Here is a 20,435-nt window from a genome sequence, read left to right as displayed (position 1 = left end):
ACCCCCTCAAATTAAAAGGAGACACTTGAGTCTTGCCACTCTTCACTAAATCACACTTTCCATATCATATTAATAGCAAGAAAAGACGTGGAGTCTCACAGATACATGCGTGTCGTTAATAATGGATCTTTAGAGACCAATAAAGGGTGCACGAAAAATCTGAAAATATCCTGCTGCGGGGAAGAGAGAGGAAAAGAAAAAAAAAAAAAAAAAAAAAAACTGTCCAAACTCTTCATAGTGCACAGAACAAAAACTTGTTAAAATGTTCAAATGAATGGTAAGGCGCAAACACGCACGTGTTAACTATCTCTGACCTTGGGCGACACAGGTGTTTGAGCAGATCTATGGCTCTCTGTGATGGGAAAAGTAGGTCATGGAGTGCTATCGCTGGAAATATAAAAACTGAACATCTTTGCCGCATGAGACCCCAACAGGGAAATCATCGCTAAATAAATCAAGTACGTGCTGAGACCAATAGAGCTACACTCTCTCAGCCCAGAGAGACATGACTGACCATTAGCGTATAAATACACATACTTCCATCACGTCTCTTTTCACGCAGGAAGTGACCTCAAACCCTACGGTGACATATTAAGGACAAAGAAATATAAATCAAATGTTTTCTTTTGACCGACCTTTCCTATTTTTCCTCAAGGTGAGAATGAAGGTTCTTGTGGTTCATAATGCTTAGATGAGCAGTGCTACAAACAGTATTTTCCCTTCACTTCAACTTTCTTGACCTGAACATGTGAGATTCACCCATTAACACCATCTATAAAATAGCGTCTACTACTGGTAGAATCATACATTTGCCATCTAAAAGTCCTAATCAGACACAAGAAGTGACAAGACATCTTGTCAGTCACTTGCTTTCCATCTACATTGAATCCCACTGATAAACATACATTCAAGGCGCAATATGTACGATTTTTGGATTAAAATATCCAAAAACCCCTAGAACAATGTTATATATCGTGTTGACTTGTGTGCTTCTATTATCCTAAATGTTTAAATACAGAGAAATAAGCAATTTTTGCCTATCAATGACATCATACCCGCGTTACCCCTCGGTTTTATTTTGTAGAAACCATTAAACACCAAAGACGATTTAAAGGGTTAGTTCATGCAAAAATTAAAACAATGTCATTTATTACTCACCCTTATGTCATTCTACAGCCGTAAAACCTTTGCTCATCTTCCGAACACAAATTACGATATTGTTGATTAAATCTGATGGCTCATTGAGGCCTCTATTGACAGCAAAGCCATTTAAACTCTCAAGGTCCATAAAAGTACTTAATACATATTTGAAACATGAGTTCATGTAAGTTCTATATGGGCCGATTTCAAAACACTGCGTCAGAGCTTTACGAATTGAATCAGTGAATCGGAGTGCCAAAGTCACGTGATTTCAGCTGTTTAGCCGTTTGATAGGACATCCGAATCACTAATTCAAAACAAAAGATTCATAATGCTCAGAAGCTTCATGAAGCTGTTTGGATACAATCATCAACAGAAAAAGCACTGTGTTAACCCACATACACTTGACCGGAAGAAGCGGAAGCGGCGTCTGTGGCATAATAAAGGTTCCGCTGTTCTCGAGCCATGTGCCGTGCTCGTCTCTCATTAGCAATTTCTCCAGCGGCCTCATTTCTGCTCGCACATCACTTGGTCCTGCTCTGCTTCATAATACTGTAACATTAATAGTCTCATCCATGAACATGATTTCTGCCCGAGTCCCACATTTATTTTGATTAAAAAGTATTCTTTCACTATGCACAGTATCAAGAGTTCAGTGTGAACAGAAAAATGTGTAAAGCAAAACAGTAAAATAATCTTTACTGAGAAGAGCTTATTTACAGCATTACATATTACTTCTGAATCTCTTAATGTGCATGCTGCATTTCTGCACAAATATGCTTAATTATGTAATTTTGCCTCTACCCATCTCTTATTTATTACAGCTATTTTCACTGCAAACTTCATTCAGTATATCGTGAGAGCACTATTTTGAGAACAGTTATTGCAGAACATTAAATTGTTGTACATATTGAGTGGGAAGGCGTATAATGAAAACTATCATCTGTGTTATTCATCTTCATTTCTGGCTAAGATCCTCCTGCTCGGTTCAGTTTAGTTCTGAGAAGAGACAATGAGAGAAGTGAAACGAGGAGTATAACTACAGACGGATTCAAAGATTTGCCCTGGAAACATCTTTCAACACACTCACCAGAGTTGGGGTCCGAGTTGCCATCTGCTTCAGTCCTCTTGTCCGGAGAGGCCTGCTCGTAGAAGTCATCCTGCGCCTGCACCAGAGGGAGAGGGTGTGAGAGGAGCGGCCCACTGCCCACGGGCTCATGGTCCCCCAGCCCACTGTCACTGCAGCTTTCCTGAGACCCATCCGGCAGGTGAAACGTGACGCGCCGCTGCGACTATAAGACCAGAGAGCAGAGAGACAGAGCCACATGTTAATGCTTGTCTCCTTGTTTCCCAATCAACCAGCGACTTTCAGTCAATATTGCTGTTTGATGCTTAATTGCAAATTTAATGGGGATTTGTTCACTTTTATAGAAATGAACAAGTAGGATGTTTTGGATTTTATTTGGTCAAAATTGTCCCTGAGCACAGCAAACCCAAGTCACGTTTCACATTACAAAGCTCTCTTCACTAAAGACCATGCGGGTGGCATTATGTGCACAGTAATATGTGCTCTGAATGCAGCCTAAAGCGCTAATGGTATGATGTGTTAATAATCACTAAAGAAATTACATAAGAGCACATATATAGATATATATATATATATATATATATATATATATATATATAGATATATATATATATATATATATATATATATATATATATATATATATACACACACACACACGTTAAAGAAGTGTCTTAAACTTCTATTGTTTAAGCAACACTTATAATTTTCATTTAGTTTAACCTGAAGTACTAAAACAACTAAAACTGAAAAATTAAACTATGCAGAAATATTTAATCATCACTTTTAAAGTTATAATGACTACAGAAAATATATATATAAAAAAATCTGTTATAATTTTTCTTCAAAATATAAAAATAAAAACTAATTCAAAATGTTAATAAAAATATAATAGTATTTCAATGGTACTAAAATAATACTGCTATGCTTAAATTATTCTCATTTGTAAGTCGCTTTGGCTAAAAGCATTTACCATGGTAAAATACAAAAACAAATAAAAAAAAACAACAAAAAAAACATGCTAAATATTAATATAAAATCTATTTTTTTCCACCAAAGATTTATTGATTATTATGGATGTGTTTGCAACATACTGTAACTACATATATTAAATAAAAATATTTGATCCATATTAATATTGTTTTACTATTATTAATATTATTACAGTTTTCTATGTAAATTTATTTTAAAATGTAATTTATTCTTGCTGAATTTTCAGCATCATTACTCTAGTCTTCAGTGTCACGTGATCCTTCAAAAATCATTCTAATATTTTCTGCTCAAGAAACATTTCGCATTATTATCAATGTTGAATGTTGTGCTGTTGCCTAATAAAATTATTTGATGAATAGAATAGAAATGAAAGGAACAACATTTATTTGTAATTTCTGTAATATTATAAATGTTTTTTATTGCTAAATAAAAGTATTAATTTCTTAGAAAAAAAAAAAAAAAAAATGACCGCCAACTTTTGAACGGTAGTTTATTCTATGAGTTGCTGCAATGTAGGTATATATTCTGTGCTCTCGTTGATGGCTGGTCAGCACAGGCTCTGCCCACAGCTTTTGTAGGCGTCGGCGGAACACCACTGCTGGGTTGGCACGGCCTGGCCAAAGCGTCCTAGATCACATGCCATGTGCTCACACTGGGCACAGAGGCTCAAAGCCGTGTGAAGGTTCCGGCATCACAGCGAAAAAGTTTGACAATGCGGCATTCTTAAACCGTCCCCGCATCTGCAAGCTTTTCATTGTTTGGATATACAATAATTTATGCATAATCCAACATGCTCGTATGCAAATAACCTCACCCACGCAATAACTAGGAAATGATTGCACACATGCAATTTTAACCAAGCAAGAGCTCTCATTGCTTTTAAAGAAAATATTTATGCATTGCTGATCTCAGTCACTTGCTAATTTTGAGCATACTCCAAGAAATTCTAATGACATTTCGCAAAGTCCAGCACCGAGCTCTCCGCTAACCTTTCTGAGCAGGAAGTTGTCTTTTTTTGCACCATCTCTGTCGACTGTCTTAGACGACTCTGCTGTAATTATTGGCAAAAGCAAAGGTCAGCCAATCTCAGCGCTATGCAAATGACCTCATTATATAATTTGGAGCATTTCAGAAAGCAAGTGACATTCAATTAGAGGTAAAAAAGAGGCGAACAGTAGCTTCAGCATGACAGCCTGAGCTACGGACCACTTAAGCTGGACAAACCACAGTGGCTCTGTTCACAGATCTCGGGGCTCAGAACAATTTCACTGACCTTCTCACCTTTTGACCACTCGCATCACAAATTCATCATGTGAGAAAGCAAGGGAAATATTTGCTTAATATGGGGGAAAAGTTTCAGGCTAAGAGACCATCATTCATTGCTTGATCAAAGTTTTACCCAGTTGTTTGTCTGTCAAAATCTGTTTTTAAAGTTGTTGAAATAATACATGCTGTGAAACTGATCAAATAAGTGTAAAAGTGCATGTATCTATTAGTTCATTCATACGATAAACTATATCATACCAAATGACCTTGTTTAATGTGGCCAATATTCCATTTGATTTACTGTCCAGAGTCTGATTGACACCATTACACACATCTACACACAGTTTAGTAATAGATATGAAGGATATTATGTGCTCTATAAACCACAAGTCCTGTGTAGTATTTTATTCATATGATCTGCTTGGGTTCTGCCAAAACCACACGATATATTAATCTCTCATATCACAATACAATATCATCAAAGCAATATTGTGTGTAGATCACCTTACATAGTGAAATACTACCCTTCTAACCTGAACAACGTCCCAGTGCGATACACAAAAACGCATTGGTGTGTAAACCAGCATGAAATGAACAGACAGGTATGTGATCACACTTCAGTTCTATTATAAACATCTGTAAAGCAGGTGTAGATATCTACAGATAATGAATCATGGCTGCATGCTTATGTGCTCATATTTTTTATAAATATCAGTTGATGCATGAATTCATGTGTGTATATGTAAATGTGCACAATGTGCCAAAAAATTAACCGCCAAATGCCAGGAAAAATCGACAGGGAAACAAAACAGAAATACTTTCTGTTTGGTAACTTATAGGGATAGTTCACCCTAAAATGAAAATTAATTCTTCATTTATTTATCCTTATGTTTTTCTAATGCAGTATGTCTTTCTTTGCATGTCGTCCATATAGAGGCAGTGAATAGCAAGCTTTTTAAAGAATATTCCAAGTAGGGTATACAATAGGATTTGGTGATTAAAAAACCTAAAAAAAAAAATAAATTCCTGACCTTGTCCGATGCTCTCGCATCCTATATTTATTAATCTTGATTTCTCACAACTTCGAGTCAGTGAGAACTGCAGCGCAAATTGAGTCTCACGAACTAGCATATACATTTTATATTTTTTATATATATATATATATATATATATATATATATATATATATATATATATATATATATATATATATATATATATATATATATATTATATATATATAGTATATAGTGTCTTATTTTAGGAATATTTTTACTGGAAAAAGAACAAATAGGTTTATCCATGTATATGTTCCCTGTATTAAGCCACCAAAACATGAATATGAGGAATAAAATCACAATTTTGTTTTTGTGACAACTCGACATACTGGCTGATCACGAGGGACACATTGACCTGCGCTGTTTATCAAAAATATGCAAAGAAAAACAGCTAAAATAATCCCATTTTCAATGGTACAAAAATATATTTTTTAATAAAAGGGTGCAAAATGCAGCTTTATGGCCAGTAAGAAATCACAAAAAAAGTTAATACAGGACCCCATGTGCATGCGCCTCACACCGAAAGTCAATGTGGGCATATCTTTGCGTGTGTGTGTATTTGTGCTTTTGCCCAGCAGTCACTCACTGCTGTATTAGCATAAGACCAGCTTAAACCTTCGCCACTGCCAATTTACACGCAATCATGGCTTATCATGCTTGTCAGCCCATATTAGTGGCGTGTTTTTATATTGTAACGGGCCAAACGCGCTGGCGACAGCACTGGTGCTAAGCAAACATAGCCGCTTTCAGCTAAGATGTTTGCCCTCGTCAAAGTACACAGAATCAGTGTCACAGAAGTTTTCTACTCAAAGACGCGAGACCCGATCATGCCACCCGATTCCCTCACTCGGAAAGAAAAGAAAGTGGATGCCTCTAAAGCGCTTTTCAGAAAAAGGAGACATCTTTGGCTGCGGGTAAATAGGCAATTACGGCATGCATAAACAAATCTGCGAACATGCAGATCTTTAATGAATTACATTTCCTACGTTTCAGGCTTATGTCAGTTTTTCTAAGGAGGAATTTCAGGGCTTGCTTATGAGTGCTTCACATCCAACAGAGTAGCGCTTAATGGATTTGCGTTAAGTCTGGGTTTAACCTAGCCTCCTGCTCGGCAAAAAGTCATCGCCGTCTGAGGACTGTTATCACGGTTTAGCGGCAGATCAGGTCTCTGTGTAGAGATTAGCACCAGAGTTTGCTGGAACTTTCCAGCGAATGTCAGAAAACCTCAGAGCATCTTCCGTAAATTATCTTGGAGGCACAACAAATCTGGCTAGAGTTCATTCACTGCCGTATCTGTTCTTAACATGATGATTTTAAGTCCAAATCAAGAACATTTCCCAACTAGGGTCCTTTCCTCAATATGAATAAGGAGATTTTTGCAGTCGGATGCCACATGTCTAAGAAATAATAGACGGCGGTTTCTGTCTGGATCTCATGGGACGATTCATTGGCAAGCACACCTTTTGCTTCCTCCATCCCTCAGTGTTTCTCCCAAGGGGTGGAGATGCTAACAACCCCCTCCATTTCCACCACAGCAAGCCTGCTGTCGGAAAACTGTGCTCTCTTTCCCACCTGAATCCAGCCTTGTAGCATGACATAACCAGGCACAAAATAATTTGTCTGTCCACAATGGAAATGAAAAGATAAAAAAAGAACATATCTCATGCATAATACACAGTGGCCTGTCATGACCGCAAAATAAACACCCATGTGGATGTTCTACGAAATACCGATTTGACTTGTAATAACTTAACATTTTTAAAATCTACATTATCTTAAAGCTTCTGCTAAGAAAAAAACTATGATAACTCAAAATCAAATTTAGTTGGTTGTTGCGAGACGTGAAAGTAGCGTTGGTTTCCGTTATGAGCACACTGATTTACAACATTACCATGAACAACAGAGAATATTAGGAATACTATCAATCCCATGATTACTTAATCATCTTACATCTAATTTAGTCAGAATACACAGCTACTTTTGAACAATCAGCAATGGAGATTGATGCTTTTCGCCTGCTTAATGGCGTAGTAAGAGTATCTACCATTCAAAAGTTTGGGTAGTCGGTTATATTATTTATATATAACAGACTACCCAAACTTTTGAATGGTAGATTTATTTATTTTTTTTAAGTCTCTTTTTCACATTATTTTCATTTATTTGATCAAAACACAGTAAAAACAGTATTTCAAATGACTGTTTCCAATTTGATATGTAATTTATTCCTGTGATGCAAAGCTGAATTTTCAGCATCATTACACCAGTCTTCAGTGTCACATGATCCTTCAGAAATAATTCTAAAATTCTGATTTGCTGATCAAGAAACATTTCTGTTATTATCAATGATGAAAACAGTTGTGTTGCTTTATATTGTTGTGGAAACTTATTTTATTTTATTTTATTTATTTATTTTTTAGGATTATTTGACGAACAGAAAGAATTACGTAATTCTGACATCAAACTCTGGCACGGGCTGATAGGCCTTTAACTCATTTATGATCACATTATCTACATAGCACAGGTGATTGGCTGCTGTTGCATCAGCAGCCGATGAGCTGCATCTCAACATTCAAACAAAAACCAGTAGTGTTGCTGTTAGCAGTCTGCAGCGTGCTTTCAGAACCCTCCTCCTTCCCCAGCTCCGCCTGTATAGATCTGCTACGGGGGTTAATTTATGTATGTTACATGTGCAGCAGCAGCAATGTCTGTGAATATATTGGCAGTAACAAGTCTCATTACTTGCTCTGCAGCAGTAGCAGCAACATAGCAGGTATATTCTGCCAAGACCAAATACATTAGCATTGCCATATCTATTACCATGCCAATATCTATTACCATGCCAAGCTCTCCAATAGTTGTCATGACAGAACTGCATTTATTGTAAATAGAAATCCTTTGTAACATTTTAAATGTATTTACTGTCACTTTTGATCAATTTAATGCATTCTTGCTGAAGTATTAATTTATTCTTATTGTCCCAAAACTTTTGAATGGTGAAGGGGCTAACCAACCAAACCATGAACCCCGGATCTGAACAGAAAAAAGCTTTTATTGCTTGCTGCCTCTTTTGCCTCACATCCAGTATGACTTGCTGCTCATTTTAGCAAGGTGTCATTGTGGAGTGTGAGCTTGCTAAACCAACACACACACACACTTAAAAAAGAAAAGAAAGCAGTAATAGCGCAATCAGCAAATCACTCAAACACAATGATTAATATAGCCACACAATGATTCACACGTGTAGGTAGAAAACACACATGAAAAGAAAAGGGGCAAGACTTTGAGAGTAAATTGAGGTTCTGGTCTCAGCATGGATATTTCCATAGCTATCCTGGTGTGCTTTTCATTTGCACGCGATTGCTAGGTTTCTTCAAGAAAGGAGTGGGAACGTCTACCACCTCACTACTGCTTCCAACCTTGCACACTTGAGAAAATAATCCAATCCAGCAACGCCTCACCACCTGCTGAAAGAACCACCAAATGCGGCTCTTGTGTTGCAGCTTTTCAGAACCATCAACCTCTACACAACAACAACAACACGAGAAAACACACGTAAGCATTCATCACGGCAGCATACAAGATGTTCCTCACAACTATGATTAGAAAAAGAGAACTGTTCTTATACAGAACGGAATGATTTCAAAGCATTTAGTTCTGTTAATGGCTATGAATTCTTCTGCCAATGCAAGTCTGACATTCACCATCATCTATTTTCCGTGGTTGTAAATTTATAGACAGCTAAATGTCCAGACCTCATATTTATATTTGACCATGTTTACATCCATTAGATTCTCTCTTAAAGTTCATGCAGAAAAACTAGAACATGCAGACTAAATTGATACTGTAAGAGAGAAAGCTTTGACTGAGACTGAGCTTTGTGAAATAATACAGAGACCGTAAAATAAATTTAATATAACAAATATGTGCATGTACTGGCTGCTTGTTATAAGCAACCTTATTCAAATAAATAAAATAAAACAAAACAAAAAACCCTTTAGATAGATAGATAGATAGATAGATAGATAGATAGATAGATAGATAGATAGATAGATAGATAGATAGATAGATAGATAGATAGATAGATAGATAGATAGATAGATAGATAGATAGATAGATAGATAGATAGATAGATAGAAAATATAATAATTCATATTAATATAAATTGTAAATATTATTAATAAATTCATAATTTTAATGTATTCATATATTTATACATTAATATTAATTAATATAAAAAGGATAAAACAAAATAATATATAAATAAATAAATCGACCAATCAATCGATCAATCAATCAATCATTCACTCAATCAAGAGTTATGTTCTTTACTATTCTCATCCCTCAAAACACAAACACAGATTTTCAAAATGCTAAAATTGTCAAACACATCAATGCAATAAATGAGAACTGACAGAACCAAACAACATCATGTGTTCACTGTTGAATATGAAGTGGACAGTCAGTCTCATTAAAACTCATAGCTTTTTAATTTAACTGAACTGCATACTTGAACCAATAAAAAGGGTTGTCTTTTTAGTTGTTTATCTGTTTCTGCATCCTTGTTTGTGGGTTTTCTCTGGAAAAATAGTCATTTAAACCTAACTGCAAGAATAAGTTGGGGGAACTGCCAAGAGTGTTTGTGAAATACTAGATATATAGATATATACAGTACACACAGGCACTTTTTTTTAAAAGCATCATTGTTACTGAAGCTCCAGTACACGAGAGATATATATCCTGCTTTATGGAGGTGTTTTTATGGAGTGAAACAGAGCACCGACACAGGAGATGTAGTGCTCGTCTGGAGTCTATAATAAAAGGCTGTCTGCCCTCTGTTGGTGTAAGCACGCAACTGCAGAAGATCAGGAACGGATGCTGCACGGTTTGCCTTTTGTATCCCTCTTTCTTTTCACCTTCCCTTCTTTTTTATCTACTTAAATTACATCATTTTCCCTCCTCCTTCTCTATTATCTAGTCTCTGCCTCTTTCTCCACCTCGTTTCCGTCTCACATCAGAGGAGAAGGGTTCCGATTGCAGCGCCGAAGGCCTCGTTCGGCTCGGCTCTCTGTAGTGTGGCTCTCAGTGCATGTGTTCTCTCGTAATGATCCCCTTGCTCCTCATTACAGGCAGAACGCTGTGACCTCCCTCCCATCGTACGGGCCCTTTCATTGGCCTCGGCGGCTCAAATGCCAGCCCGGGCCAATCTGCAGTCATCCGCAGTCACGGAAAACATCTTTAGGATTTTCATCGTCTGTCATAACAAGCTACTGCGCAGATGAGGGGGACCAATACACCCCTACAGGTCACGTAACATCCTTTTGTAGAGGACAGAACAAGCTCGAAATCTCTTTCATCACACAAACACACACACTGGTCAATGTATTCAAGACATGGGAGTGTTGAAACAGCAGCTTTAAAGAGGGCCTTCCCTCCCAGTGTCCCAAGAACAGACCCTCCAAGCCCCGAAACTGCTCTAACATGCCGAAAAAAGGTGAATAAAACATGCTCTGCGCTTGCATTGTGTTTCCATTGTTAAATCCTGAGTGTGCTGCTCACAGTACCTCTGGACACTTGGACCTCTGGCATGAATGCATGTGTAGACATTGGTGGAAATAGTAGAAATCTCCTGGTGGATGTGCTTTGGTGTTTTCTTTTTTCTTTTTTTTTTAAAGCTGGGGATCAGGTTCGTGTGTGTGTGTGTGTGTGTGTGTGTGTGTGTGTGTGTGTGTGTGTGTGTGTGTGTGTGTGTGTGTGTGTGTGTGTGTGTGTGTGTGTGTGTGTGTGTGTGTGTGTGTGTGTGTGTGAGAGTGTTTTTTTAAGCATTTCTGAAACCTCTCAGTCACTGCCAAACTGCCAAAGTCATATGATTTCAGTAAATTAGGCTTTGTTACATCAAAAGTGTTTTCGAAATTTCAATGGTTCACCACTGGGGGGCATGACTGATTCAAAACAAAAGATTCGTAAAGCTTCGTGTTTTGAAATCGCCCATCATTAGAAATTGGCAAGTTAGGCAAGTTAATTTACAATTTCAGTGCCCAGAAAGGTACTAAAGACCTATTTAAAACAGTTCATGTGACTACAGTAGTTGTACCTTAATATTATAAAGTGACGCGAATACTTTTTGTGCGGCAAAAAAAAAAAAAAAAAAGTGTGGGCAATCTCAAAACACTGCTTCAAATCTTTTCTTTCGAATCAGTGGTTCGGAGCGCCAAAGTCAGTTTGGCAGTTTGACACGCGATCCAAACCACTGATTCGAACAAAAGCTTTGAAGCTTCATTAATCTGTATTTTGAAATAAACCATCACTGGATATTGTTGAAAAGTCGTTTTTTTGGTGCACAAAAAAAATATTCTCATTGCTTTATAATATTAAGATAGAACCACTGTAGTCACATGAACAGTTTTAAATATGTTTTTAGTAACTTTCTGGGAACTGAAAGTGTAAATTAACTTGCTGGCAATGAAGGCCTCACTGAGCCATCGGATTTTACCAAAAGTATCTTAATATGTGTTCTGAAGATGAATGAAGGTCTTACAGGTCTAGAACGACATGAGGGCGAGCAATAAATTACATTATTTTTATTGGTGGATTAACTAACCCTTTAACCCTAAGAATAGTAAGAGTGATGATATCAGTGGTGCTGGTCAGGCAAGTTCCTCTAATAGCTGTAGCAAGTGTGGTATTTTAGCAGAAACTATGGTTACCATGATACACAGGGAAGTGATTAGCGTTGTTCCCTCTGGGATAATTGTACTTTGCCACATTCTTGAACCAGAATTTCTCTACGTTCCTTCGCCAACAAGCTCTCTTTATCTTTGTACTCTTTTTCCTCTCTGGCGCTGAGCCCAGCTGTGAGCGTCCGGAGCTGAGAGTCAGCGAGTCCTCCACACTGCGGTGTAAAGGGTTGCTGTGAAACCCTCTTCTGATCTGCCTCAAAGCATTAGCTACACGCTAACAGCTCCTCACCCAGGCAGAGAGACTGTGTGCTTCACTGTGCGTGTGTGCACTCTCTCTCAGTATGGAGTGACTGTAACAACCCATTTCTATCTCCAGCCATGGAGCCAAGTAAATGAAAGAGTCTGAAGCTGCTAAAGCGTCATTCCAACATCTTTTTCATAAACCATACTCATGTTTAACATGGAAGTTTCCAATTCTGAATGCTAAACAGTTAATATGTTGTTCCAGTTGTAGTAAACATGCAATGCATTAACATCTGCAGATTACTCAATAGATTACACTCCATAGCACTCATAGACACACATTTTCTTCTGTACTGTAAAGTACAAAGAAGTGAAATGGATTATTGAAAAAGAAAAATGTAGGGCGGGGACCTCAATCCATCAGTTGTTCATTGTAGAAGCAGATCTGAATACGAGCTTGCTGTCAAATGTAAAAAAAAGTGGCAGGTTTAAGCAGACTAAATGATTGGAGAAGACTGGCAAATGTCACCAGAGAGACTTTTAATGAATAAATAAAAATTGAAATGGATTAAACATTCACAATAAGATCAAAAGGATGCATTTAGAAAAGAGATATTCCATTTCAAGCTGACATTAACCTTTTTTTACATGTCTGGACTAGATCTTCCAAAGTTAATGAATTTAGCTAATAAAATGTTTATAAAAAGTCTTTCCTTCATACTTTATAATGTAGTAAATGTTTCAATAAGGGTGCATTCACACTTGTAGTTCGGTTCGTTTGGTTCATTTGGTCCGGACCAAAGAAGAAAAAAAAAAAAACATTTAGTCCTGGTCTGGTTAGCGTTCACATTGGCAATTTTATCACCGAACCAAAAGATACCGAACCTTAAGGCATAGGGATACATTCACAACGTGATTGGTCGGATTTTATGACGTATTGCCTATTTTGAGACGGAACTTACCGAACATCCAAAACAATGCTGTTTTCTGAGGTAAATGTGCTCGTTGTGTGTGTGTAGCCTGCATGTGATGGTATTTTGGCCAGCTGGGAACTCGTGAAGAGCTTATAAAATGTGTAAAGGAATCAAAACACCGGCGGGAATCCATCCGTCACACACACAAATGATCTGCTGCATGGAGACACGCGTCTGATGCCTGTCATGGGCAAACTCGCAACTATGACGAGAAAAACCAACATGCGTGAGGATTCTGTCCTTTTTAGAGTCTCGTCTTCCTGTTTTTGGTTCGTTTACATGTCTTTGGTCCGTGTTGCGTTCATATATCATTCGAACCGCACCAGAGTTCGTTTGGAAGCGGACCGAGACCCATCTTTCCAGCGGTCTCGGTCTGCTTGTTTGGTGCGCACCAGGGTTCGGATGGCAGCGTTCACATGTGTTCAAATGAACCGCACTAACCGAGCAATCGCACCAGTGTTCGTTTTAATCGAACCAAACATGACAAGTGTGAACGCACCCTAAGACACCTGTGACAAGGCTGTACTATCAATTAAAACATTGAAGCCACTTCACTTCAATGCCCTTTAGTTGTAAATATCATCATATTAGCCTTCCTTATTACTTGCATACAACCCAGTTTGTATTCATAAAATACATTTGTTTTGCCTATACGCTGCAGCTCTTTCAAAAGTTTGGGGTCAGTAACACTTAATATATTTATTTTTAAATATTCTAATGTATTATTCAACAAAGATTTGATTAAAAGTGATATTTAGACTCTTAGGTATAACTTAAGTTACTTGTCTTGTTACACATGTTGCATTATTAAATTGTGCATAATTACATTCAACTAACCTTAACCACAACCAAATCCTCCTAACTCTACTGTAAGTACATGTGGTTCATAATTATTATTATTACTCAGTAATTAAATGTATAATCATACTGTAACATGGACACCTTGAAATAAAGGGTTATACTTTATTTTAAAGGATTAGTCCACTTTTAAATAAACTTTTCCTGATAATTTCCTCACCCCCATGTCATCCAAGATGTTCATGTCCTTCTTTCTTCAGTCAAAAAGAAATTAAGGTTTTTGATGAAAACATTCCAGGATTATTCTCCTTATAGTGGACTTCAATGGCCTCCAGACGGTTGAAGGTCAAAATTACAGTTTCAGTGCAGCTTCAAAGCTTTAAACGATACCAGACGAGGAATGAGGGTCTTATCTGGCGCCGCGTTCGTTCCGTAAGTAGAATAGGAAAGGCGTAGGACATACAGCGTTTTGAAGAATGCAGAAACCGGAAGTACGTTCAAGGCGATATTTTGAATTTATAAAGCGTAAACAGTTGTATTTTTTTCGAAAATCGTTTCGCTAGATAAGACCCTCATTCCTCGTCTGGTATCGTTTAAAGCCCTTTGAAGCTGCACTGAAACTGTAATTGTGACCTTCAACCATCTGGAGGCCATTGAAGTCCACTATATGGAGAAAAATCCTGGAATGTTTTCATCAAAAACCTTCATTTCTTTTCGACTGACGAAAGAAAGACATGAACATCTTGGATGACATGGGGGTGAGGAAATTATTAGGGAAAGTTTATTTAAAAGTGGACTAATCCTTTAAGGTGTCCTTGTTATAGTGTAATTATACATTTAATTACTGAGTAATACTAATTAACTACATGTACTTACTTAGGGGTTAGGATTAGGGTTTGGTTTAGGGTTACTTGCATGTAATTATTCATAATTTATAGTTATTACTAACTACATGTAACATATGTAACATAACAAGGACACTGAAATAAATAAAGTGTTACCAAATAAAGTGTAGCCAACTTTGAATGTTTGTGTAACAATATACATTTTAAATGAATGCTTTTGAACATTCTATTCATCCTAAAACAAAATGTATCACTGTTTCGACAAAAATAATAAGAAGCTCAACTATTTTCAACATTGATGATAATAATGGAAATGTTTCTTGAGCAGAAAATCAGCATATTAGAATGATTTATGAAGGATCATATGAAGGAGTAATGATGCTGAAAATTCAGCTTTGCAGCACATGAATAAATTACATTTTAAAATATGTTAAAATAGAAAACAGTTATTTTAAACTGTGCTAATAATTCACAATATGACTGCTTTCACTGTATTTTTAATCAAATAAAAGCAGCCTTGATGACTACTAACTGTCTACACAGTATTATATCATTCGAAGAACTGAAGACCTGCATTTGAGACGACCTTAACCTAAAACCATCAAAACAGACAAGCTTTTCCAGGTTGGATGACCATCTAACCACATTACTCTGATGTAAGATGTTGCTTTTAGCAGGCTAGCGGCTCTATATGCAGTATAGATCAATGTGAGAACAGTCACGTGTGAACACCACATCATGTCATTTAATATTCCACACAAAGTTCGACTGCAACTCGCCGCGTGCACGATGTTTTCACACGCTGAGTAAAGATAGCCCTTATTGATTGTGAGCACACTTCATATGGCGTTAAGTCCATGCAGTGTGATTCGAGAGGTAAAAACTCTAGACCCGCTGAAATAACGCTTATTTGCTCAATGAGAACGTGTTTTAGAGATGAGATGTAAATCGATGCAGTGCCACTTGACTCATTTCTCTCAGCAAGCCGACAGGCCACACAATGGCTCCGCTCTTTTGTTCTATCTCTCCTTCTCTCTCATTCACCACTATGGTTCCTGTAAGTGCCTCTTTACCTTAAGCTATTATCGCCTGCGAATTTACTCATAATGCTTCTACATGCACTCTGTTGAAATATACCAACCGACTACTGTAGATACACTGAATATGGTCGCGGCGCTCTGTACTGCTGACGGACTGATTTGTTCCTCTTACCTTTCCTCTTACTTTTGCATTCCCTCCTTCTGTTTTAACACCACCATCTGTCTTGTTTCCCTCAGAGAGAGGGAAAAGGTTTAGAGATCTGGAAAAGCTTCTGTACTCTCCAATCTGTGACACCGAGACACATTAGCATAACACTGAGTCAATAGCGGATGTATGTGGCACATCACGACAAACACAAAGAAAAAAATCACATTGTTTCCACTGTAGTCAATGAAGCTACAAGCAGGCGATGTGGCACGCTTCTTGTTTTTGGGCCTGTTTACACCTGTTTACTTCATGAATTTTCTCTAATCGGATAGCTAACCCATAGTGAAAAGTCCAGGTGCAAATGCCCTCCGAAATGCATTCGAGATGTATTTAAATCCAACCGCTCAAACCACTTCAGGAGGTGGTCTGGGACGCATTCCATTCAAAAGTGAACTGAAGTCTAAATGCATCTGGTTGTTGAAATCATGTAAATTTTATTCCTCCCAAAAATGCTAAAAAATAAACATGTGAGAGCGTGTTATAGGCTAAATAACATGTTATCGCAAGATATGACAGAGCTACTGCAACATGCATTAATGCAGATGAGTACCTGAGTATCTCTTAAGCAAGCCGACATGCAAACTGCCACAAATGAAACTGAAAGTAAGTCGCAGATGCTCAAAACACAATCATCTTCATTAAAAGTAGTGAGACTAAATGATCTTACCAGTGTTGTTGCTGTGCGTTCTCCTATTGTGGTCTTTGATTTTGAAATTAGCTGATGATCAATAAAATGCAGCTCATATTTGTTACTTTTTGGTGACATAAAGTCCATTAAATCTGCCTATAGCGCGGTAATTGAAGATCGGATTTATCTTGCAGAGACACATTTACGTGGCCAAGTGTAAATTTTGATAAATCAGATAGCTATCTGATCAGTAAAAACGCATTAAGTGACCAGGTGTAAACAACAGCCACTTTTTTCCTCCATATGTCTAAAATATGATTTTATTTACAAACATTATATGAGTGATTTTTTTATTTTCTATAAATTTGACAAATATTTAGAGTTGAAGTGTAATTTTTTCGATTTTTAAATATACAAATAAAGGTAACTGTCTTCTATTTTTTAATATTATTTAAACTGTTTAAATTTATTTCTTTGATGTCATTTCAGTCAGAAGTTGTTACAAACACATTTCATTAATTGTCATGTGTAGCTTGAAGCTAATTGTAGCTATAATATATCCGTTACCCATATACGATTATATTTCATGATGTATTTTATCAAAATAAATCACATAAGTTCATAAGAAAATGTTTTGTTTTCCATAAAGATTTTTAATTATTGTAATATAATTTATATCGGGATCAGAGGGATGTTGGGCAAGCCATGTAATGCCACAGTAAACCAACTTAAATAATACCACATCTAACACTACAGTGTTCAGATCATGTTTTCTAAAAATCAGTGTAATGCCAATATTACCATCCATTGAATGTAAACTTTTCCATATTCCAAGCTTGCCTGCTGCACTGGTGACTTCATGTGCCTCTGCGAGTCATGGAAATTATGAAAATAAATCTAGGAATTATTGGATTGTTGGATTTCAAATCAATAGGGGTTGAAGGCATCAAAAGTAAAGAGCTGTTTTATGGATGGTATCTGTAATATTATTACTGAAATCTTATTAGTAATTAGTTACCTGCAAAAAAGTGATATTATTGCTGTAACTAGTTACTGCCCAACACTGTTAGTGACATCATGCATAATATGATTTTGCTCCTTACAGTATGAACTGGATGACTGTATGGACAAAAACAACATTTCCCTCAAACAGCGGGGACAATACCCTCACACAAACAACTTTCCCCAGCCTCTGACTTATTAAAGGTAAACAAACTGTGGGTGCAGGTGTGCTGAGAAATCAACCTATCATGGAAAAAATAACCCCATCAAAGGACAACAACAAACATCCATCCTATTCCATACCTCAGCGATGAAAAGGCCAGAGTCTTCGAAAAAGGTCTGTACTTCTGTCTATTTCCTCTTATTTTTTTCTACAAGCAGAGACCTGGGGCATGAGGCAATTTCATAAAGGCCTGAAATATTGCAAAGGCCTCTTTACTGAGGTTAAACGGAGTACAATGGGCGCTCTCGTGCTACACAAATACCGCTCGACATGCTGAAGTTCCCTCTCTCTCGGTCTGAGGAGATTGAAGCGCAGTCTCTGCTGCAAAAGAGATGCAGATAGGATGTGTCAGGAGTTCCTTGAATGACATGCCATCATCTGAAACCGGCCGTGACACAGGGTGAAGCAGCAGTGCTCTTGGAGAGAGGTGCTGTACCCTACGCTGCTTTGCTCTTAACCGCCCTACAAAAATTTGTGGTCAGAGAACGAATGCATCAGAATGATCGAGATCCGCTTTGACACATTCCAAACTTTCACACTGGATGCCCTCAGAGTCTGAGCCGAGGGGCTTCAGGGTTCTGTCTCTGTTCCAGACGAACACATAACATTCTGGATTTGCAAGGGCTTTGACTCTCTCTAGCCTTGTCTTGAATGCAAAGGACTTGTTAATTTCAGAGGAGCAGCAGAGCTGGAGAGACCGGTGTGGGTCTGTAGAGCTCTATAGTAACCCGAGTTCTGGAAGTGTTTTCTTATTCATTTTCTCCATTGACATTTAAAATGAATGATGTTCCATGTAGGGCTGTCAAATAACTGATTTGACCATTCAAATAAAATTATTTCAAATAAATTAAATTAACAATCTTTTTTGTTAAGGCGAGAATACAACTGTAAATATTGTGTAAATATTAGGGTATTATTATTTCTTGATCTCAATGTTCTAAAATACATTAGACAGACAGACAGACAGACAGACAGACAGACAGACAGACAGACAGACAGACAGACAGACAGACAGACAGACAGACAGACAGACAGACAGACAGACAGACAGACAGACAGACAGACAGACAGACAGACAGACAGACAGACAGATAGATAGATAGATAGATAGATAGATAGATAGATAGATAGATAGATAGATAGATGTGTGATTTCTACACAAGCTTAAATCACTATCAATTCTTCTTAGAGCTGGTAGGTCTGTCTTAAAAGGTTTCAATATCATTGCTAAGTTCTGTATGGAAATAAATGAAAGGGATTTTTACTTCCAGAACCTGACTGTTGCGCTAGATGGGCTGAACAGTGATGCGCCCCAAGCTTAACTGAGGAGCAGACCCCCAGTTAGGCCCTTTATGAGAACATGCCCTGACCTAGCCGTTCCCATCCCTCCAAAACAGCAGCACCTGAAAAGGGCAGGCAGATGGCTGTCTAATGGAAATGGATTGAATTTGCGAAGAGGTTGAGAGAGCGAGAGGGAGATGCACAGGAAGGAAAAGAAAGGCAACATGAGGAAAATGGATCCTGACACTGGGGATGACACTTCCACCAAATGTCACTGCACTTGCTTCGGCTAGCGTCCCGTAAACAGGAAAGCACCTCAGACTCAGGCAGACTGAGATTACGAGAGGAAAAAGCATCCAAGGAAAGGAGAGAATGACAAAAATACATGTCACTAACAGAGCACAAGAGAAGGCAAGGAGAGACAGAGAGGCGTGCTTTCACGCCGAAGCGCCTGTCTCCCCTAGCAATGAAGGGATAATGTAGTGTTCAGTGTTGCCAGGTGCTAAACCTATTTGCTTACAGAAAAGCAGGATCGTGTCTCCCACCCTAATTCGCCGGCTCGCGCACAGGGCCGATGGCGACGTGGGGGACCCGAGCAGCCGTGGCAACCTGACGAGCCTGAGATTGAAAGAAAGCTCAATTATATTGCTATTGGCAGTCGAACATTTGCAACCCGTCACATGGAGCGTTGTATAGGATTAGCATTGAAAAACTGCTGCTTTTCCTGGCCGTCTACCCAGTTTTCTCCTCGCTTCCAGCATCAGATAGAGCAGGGAGGGGGCGTTCGGCACATCTGCCAGCCTATTAGGGAGGTAAAACGGAACGAGTCATTTGTATGGATGGATCATGTTCGCACAGCTCGCTGCAAATCGGCACATGTGAACATGTTAGTGTGCCCGCAGACATCTCTTCGCACGTATAATAAGTGTAATCTGCATCCCACGATCTTTCCACAGGCAAACACACCTCTCC

At 37.9% G+C, this 20,435-nt stretch overlaps 1 protein-coding gene across 2 annotated transcripts in view; it reads right to left on the bottom strand.

The window, feature by feature from the left end:
* The window catches only part of LOC137011073 (protocadherin-9), a 308,168-nt gene that overhangs the window by 97,993 nt on the left and 189,740 nt on the right, over positions 1-20,435 (bottom strand). Inside the window, exons 4-5 of one of the 2 annotated variants that reach the window (XM_067373649.1) lie at positions 16,294-16,407; positions 2,231-2,432 (exon numbers count right to left, since the gene is read on the bottom strand). In XM_067373649.1, coding sequence (XP_067229750.1) covers positions 2,231-2,432; positions 16,294-16,407 — 316 coding nt within the window. The remainder of the gene's footprint in view (positions 1-2,230; positions 2,433-16,293; positions 16,408-20,435) is intronic. The other variant, XM_067373650.1, reaches the window with a different exon arrangement.

Source organism: Chanodichthys erythropterus, chromosome 21, assembly GCF_024489055.1.
Source record: "Chanodichthys erythropterus isolate Z2021 chromosome 21, ASM2448905v1, whole genome shotgun sequence".
NCBI lineage: Eukaryota > Metazoa > Chordata > Actinopteri > Cypriniformes > Xenocyprididae > Chanodichthys > Chanodichthys erythropterus.
This window is presented reverse-complemented; position numbering and strand designations above follow the sequence as displayed.